We start from the raw sequence: 6,193 nt of genomic DNA on the forward strand, positions 1-6,193 counted from the left end.
TTGATGTCTTTGTCTCCCTGATATATTCACATCTTCATTTATTTATCTGATAGAATTCCCAGTCATGCAAAATTGTGTTAAGAGGTTTAGTGCTGATAACGAATACCATAAATGTTAAGCATAAGTATTTTAAATTAGCAGTCATGAATATTCTTGCTTTTATTTATAGCTTAATATTTTTCATAGCTGTCTTTTGGTTTTGGTATTTTATATGTGTTATTTTTGGGACCTGAACATCAAATTATATAAAATTCTTTTTTAGTATTAACATAGGACCACTAATTCTTAACTTTTTTAGGTCCTGTGATTGGCCTGTCATCGTTTCTTTAAACTACTGGAGACACTGCTTCATTTTCTGAGTTTTTCATAAAGTGCTACTCTTGAACTATGCTCTACACATGGAATGGAAAATCATGCTTAATCATTCTAGTTTCTTTGTTCAGACATCTCATATTAATAAAACCACATAATTTCTTAGGTATTTAATAGTCTTTTTGAAAAAGTATGATTTGCAGGAGTAGTTATGGGCACAAAAGCCTTCTCATTTATTTTAAGGCCTCAGTGGCTGTTGCTTGTTAATGTTTTGGCTTTCCAAACAATTGAGTGACCATTTTATTTCTAGTGTGCCCAGAAGAGCTAAGCCCTTTTTCAGATAGTCTTTGAAATATATATACTTACTTATTTATATATTCTTTTTATGCATAATGCTTATGTGGTCATTTAGCGCTTTCTGAAAATTCTGGTTAGTTTTTCTTCATTAGCTCTAGATTAAAGGAAAGAAGAGAACATGTATACTTGGGGAGAGTGGTTGTATGTTAACAGTTTTCTTTGATACTGATACAGATTTTAAAATGACATTATTGGCATTTGGACAAAAATGTATTAATTTGTCAGTATATTCTTAAGATCTTGGGCCCTCTGGTTTCAAAGCCTGAGTTTACTACATAATAGAGTTATATAGATTACGTTTCCTAAGCCCTTGTGCTTTTCTTTCCATAGCTATGAAATGAGGATAATAATAGTACCTGGCTCAGGTTGGAAAGATTGAGTTAATGTTCATAAAGTGCTTAGCATACTATCCCATATCAAATATTTTTATTTCTAAAACTTTAAGAATTAATAGCTTTTTGTTTGACATATACTACTCATTAAGTTTTAAAAGCGTGCATTTTTCTTCAGTATTTTAATTGATTGCCAGCTTACTTTAATCTATAATTTAGTGGCTCTGATAGATACATTAGAATATTTGAATGTGTTGAAGTTAGTAGATGTTCCCAGTGTTTATAAAAGATCGTTGCAAGGCTTCCAACCATTGGATCTTTTTTTCATTCCTTATATAGTAGTAAGGCTTTCACAAATTATTGTCTTTTTTTTTTTTTTTTTTAATTATTGTCTTTGAATTGGAAAAAAACAGATATACATGAGTTATCCCACATTTTAGAGCTTCAGAAAGTAAAATTTTAGTACTGGAAAAAATCAATTTAAAGTAGGCCATCAGAGACTTACCACTAAAATTTCAACCTGGAAGGAGCTTGCTTCTAATTATGTTTTCAGAAGTAAGCTTTTAATAGAAAGAAATACATTGCCATTTTGTTAATGTGTTCCTGATGTTTTATCCATTGAATTATGGGATACATGACAGAATTCCATCCAACATTATTTTTGTGGCACAAAGCACAAACAGGAAAAAAATGAATTTCAGCTGTTTGAGTGAAAATATAAAAGTGTGATAGGATGGAAAGAATGTCCTGGACTATTTTTTTATTCATTTAGAGAAAAAAACTATGAAAACATTTATTTAACCATGCTTTTTCCATGTCACCTTTTTTAAGATGTGAGGACAATCTTAATATTGATGTTTGACAGCTAAGTGCTTAATGGTGTTAGACATTTTTAGTGACCAGTTAGCCGTAGCTTATAGAGGAGAGGGTCTTCATTATGTTGCTTCTAAATTTTCCTCTACCAGGGACGTTTAGTCAGTTCAATAAGTCTGTATGTTTTGCATTAAAACCCAGGTTCTCAATTTATGTTTTTGACTTGGAAAATTACAGTGGAAATACAGAACAAACAAACTTTTCACGTATTAGTTTTCTTCAGTATTTGTTGGCCATGAATTTTATATTGTTCCTTTGTATTCTGATTATTTTTTATAAAATTAGGAAATGGAAATGTGGATATTTTTCCACACAGGGATATTAGTTGAATTAATTTCTAATTTATTCACTTTTATTCTCAGTGTATTAATGACATCCTGAGAGTAAGCATACTTTTATTCACCTTCAAATGGAAAAGATTCATAATTGTTTGTTTTCGATTTAATGGAGCTTCCTTTATCTGCCTCTTGAGCATAAATAGTTAAATCCATGTACCAAATGCATCCCAACAATATTCAGCCTCCTTTTAGTGACCATAACATTTTAAAGCCAATGTGCAGGTGATGGAAGACATAAAGAGGGATAAAATGCTGCTTCCCCTGTCTTGTTTATAGGGAAGAGACAGTCCAAGGATGTTGCATATTTAGTAAATTATTCTGAAACATGAATTTTAATAAAAAGGGAGAGTCCCAATATCCTACTTAGACAGGGCTAACTTACATTGCAGTTGATTTTTATTATAAACAACACCAAATGCTTTCATCTAATTCATTTAATATTAAGTTTGTCTGAGGGGCGCCCGCCTGGGTGGCTCAGTTGTTAAGTGTCTGCCTTCGGTTCAGTTTGGGTCATGATCCCAGAGTCCTGGGATTGAGCCCCACATTGGGCTCCCTGCAGCAGGAGGCCTGCCTCTCCCTCTCCTATTCCCCCTGCTTCTGTTCCCTCTCTCGATATCTCTTTCTCTGCCAAATAAATAAATAAAATCTTTTTTTTAAAAATGTTTATCTGATTTTGGTATTCTGTTGTTGCATTTTATCTGACGACAACTTTTAGAAGGTACTGTAGTGACTGAAATTTAAATACTGGATTTAAAAGTCAATTATTCTGTGTATTAAATTTATTTTTGTACTAGGTGATGATAAAGTCAGTGTGGAAGAAGAGGGGAAAACAAAGAAAAGTCAGAAGGATGATGAAGAACAAATTGCTAAATACAGGCAGCTCTTGCAGGTTATTCAAGAAAAAGAAAAGAAAGGCAAAGAAAATGATATGGAAATGGAAATTAAGTGGGTTCCAGGTAAGAATTAGATATTCATTAAATGTTCACTTATTTTTCTTCATTTCAAGATGTTGAGTGCATTTTAGATATGAAGGAAAAGAATATTAACTCTTTGAAACAAAAGCCTAAAAAAAAATCTTATTTGCCGGGAATATTTTGGTGAGGAAGTTAACATGGTAATTGCATACATCATTTAATTCCCTTAAGGACTCTTGCCAGTTTATTCTTGATTGGTTTCTTTGATTTACTAACTACAGATTATTTCTGTGTACTTACGAAGGTAGAACTTGCCTACGTTTGGTTCCAGTATGTTCAGTATATACAGACTTGAATCCAGGCACCATGCATTCTAAGATCGTTAAACGTCTTTTTAAAATGTGTAATTCATAAGTGAACTTTTCTCCCATAACTCCTACTAATCCTTAATTACCAAGGTTTCACTAGCTCAAAATATGTAATACATAGTTTTCCATCTCAGTTTTGCTGTGAAGAGTCAAAGAAATACAGCATCGTAAGTGATTTTTATAACTGCCTTGAAGGACTCCACAAACTTTTTTTAAAGTGGTACAATACTAATTAAAACCATGTCAAAGCTAAGCAAAGAAAAAAGCTACTATATATGAGGATTGTTTTCTAGCATACCCATTTTTTTAGCAACCTGAGCAAAGCAGCATGTACCCTTGGAACCAGTATTGGTTTTGGAGATTACTGCTGTTTACATACATGTATATCTTTTTTTAAAATTTCAGTATAGATAATATATGGTGTTACATTCATTTCCAGTGTACAACATATATGTATATCGTTTAAAGCTAGGTAGAATTTTTGACCAAGATTCAGTTCTTTTGCCATAATTCATCTCCAGATGAAAGAATACTAACAACTTGTAAGAATATCATTGCTAAAAATTAAGTGTTCTATATTCAGTTATATCTTTTTTTACAACTAGTATGTTTATTCACTGGGAAAAAAATGTTTGCATAAGATTTTTATTTGTGGGCGTATTTTGATATTTGAGAGTTGATTGACTTGTTATAAATTTCCTAGAGTGGACTCATCCCCTGCATATTCCTGTAGGAAGGTGGTACTGTGTTGTAGACCATTTCTTTTAAATGTTTGTCTTTTGCAAGAAGTGGTGGTGAGAAAAAAATGAAATCTAGCAGTGTTATCATCTGAACAATGGTTGGGAGAACTCAGTTAGCCTGGAGATGGAAAGTCTAAAAAGTGACTTGCTAATTATTTTCAAGTACTTGCAGAATGAATGTCTTAATGAAGACTTCATTACTCTTAATACTTCAGAAATCAGTATTTTTGCTAGTAAATCAAATTTAAAGGAAAATAGAGTATAGCGTAATATAAAGAGGAGTTCTCTTCATCATTAGAATTGTCCAGCAAAAAATCAAAGATGCTACTTTAAGTGGTTGGATGCCATTTTCTGTAAGTCTTTCAATATAGTGATATTACCATATCACCTAGGGATATTTGTGAAGCCATATTTTACTTGAAGTTCTTTATGGTTCCAAGGAATGTTGAATTCTTTTTTTTTTTTTTTTTAAGTCAAATAGGTTATAACTGCAGTTTAATCTTAGAATGAGCTCAATGAATTAAGATTTTTTTTTAAAAGATTTATTTATTTATTTATTTATTTTAGAGAGAGAGAGAGAGAGAGAGTGCACGTGTGTGCTGACACATAGAGAGGGAGATGAAGAGAGAGAGCAAAAACCTTAAGCAGACTCTCTGCTGAACACAAAGCCCTAGCAGGGCTCAATCCCATGACTACGACCTGAGCCAAAACCAAGAGTCGGACCCTAACTGACTCAGCCACCCAGGTGCCCCCAAATGAAGATAATTTAAATAAAAGTTTAAAAAAAAAAGATTTTATTCATTTGACAGAGAGAGCACAAGCAGGGGAATAGCAGGCAGAGGGAGAGAAAGAAGCAGGCTCCCCACTGAGCAGAGAACCTCAGAGATGCAGGGCTGGATCTCAGGACCCTGGGATAATGACCTCAGCCGAAGGCAGATACCCAACTAACTAACTAACTAACACCCAAGTGTCCCTTAAATGAACACTTAAATTTAAGTATTCACTGGACCGAGTGAATTGAGTTTTGTAACAAATATTTCAGCTTTGTCAAGTGAACCAGGTCAGACCTTTGTCTATGGTAATACAGTTATATATGGAAAATATAAAGTGATAGTTATACTTGTATTTATAACTGGAAGATATAAGCAGTACAGTTTTCCTGGGTTAAACCTCACTTCGTAGTGGTATACTACATTTTTTATATGTTCCTGGATTCGATATAGTAATATTTTGTTAAAGATTTTTGCACCTGTGTAAAATGAAGAGTATTTGTTTATAGTTTTTGTTTCTTGCGGTGTCCTTAGTTTTTGGTGTCATTCCTGAAATGAATTGTGAACTGTTCCCTTTTCTATTTAGCAGTACATTTTTTATCTTTGACTTTAATTTCCAGATACAATATTGTCACAGAAAATATTTTGAAAATGAAAAATTATCATCTATAATTCCACTACCCTAATTTAGCCACTGAATGATTAGTTGGATTGATTTATCATTTCTCTGTTGTTGAATACTTAATCATATTTCTAAACTTTCATTGCCATACACTTATGGCTGTTGGGAAGAAATGTGACTAAAAGCCATTAACGATCTCAAACCCACAAATATCAGTATTTTCTTTTCTTTTTTTTTTTTTTTTTAAAGATTTTATTTATTTATCAGAGAGAGGGGGGGAGAGAGCGAGCACAGGCAGACAGAATGGCAGGCAGAGGCAGAGGGAGAAGCAGGCTCCCTGCCGAGCAAGGAGCCCGATATGGGACTCGATCCCAGGATGCTGGGATCATGACCTGAGCCGAAGGCAGCTGCTTAACCAACTGAGCCACCCAGGCGTCCCAACAAAATATATATTTTTAAATTTTTTAAAGATTTTTTTTATTTATTTGTCAGAGAGAGAGAGAGAGGGAAAGAGAGTGAACACAGGCAGACAGAATGGCAGGCAGAGGCAGAGGGAGAAGCAGGCTC

General features: G+C 33.4%; 1 protein-coding gene across 1 annotated transcript in view; it reads left to right on the forward strand.

Moving 5' to 3' along the window:
* The window catches only part of ESF1 (ESF1 nucleolar pre-rRNA processing protein homolog), a 62,066-nt gene that overhangs the window by 17,146 nt on the left and 38,727 nt on the right, over positions 1-6,193 (forward strand). Inside the window, exon 9 of the mRNA XM_059406521.1 lies at positions 3,007-3,168. Within this exon, the coding sequence (XP_059262504.1) occupies positions 3,007-3,168 (162 nt within the window). The remainder of the gene's footprint in view (positions 1-3,006; positions 3,169-6,193) is intronic.

Source organism: Mustela nigripes, chromosome 7 (assembly GCF_022355385.1).
Source record: "Mustela nigripes isolate SB6536 chromosome 7, MUSNIG.SB6536, whole genome shotgun sequence".
NCBI classification, from domain to species: domain Eukaryota; kingdom Metazoa; phylum Chordata; class Mammalia; order Carnivora; family Mustelidae; genus Mustela; species Mustela nigripes.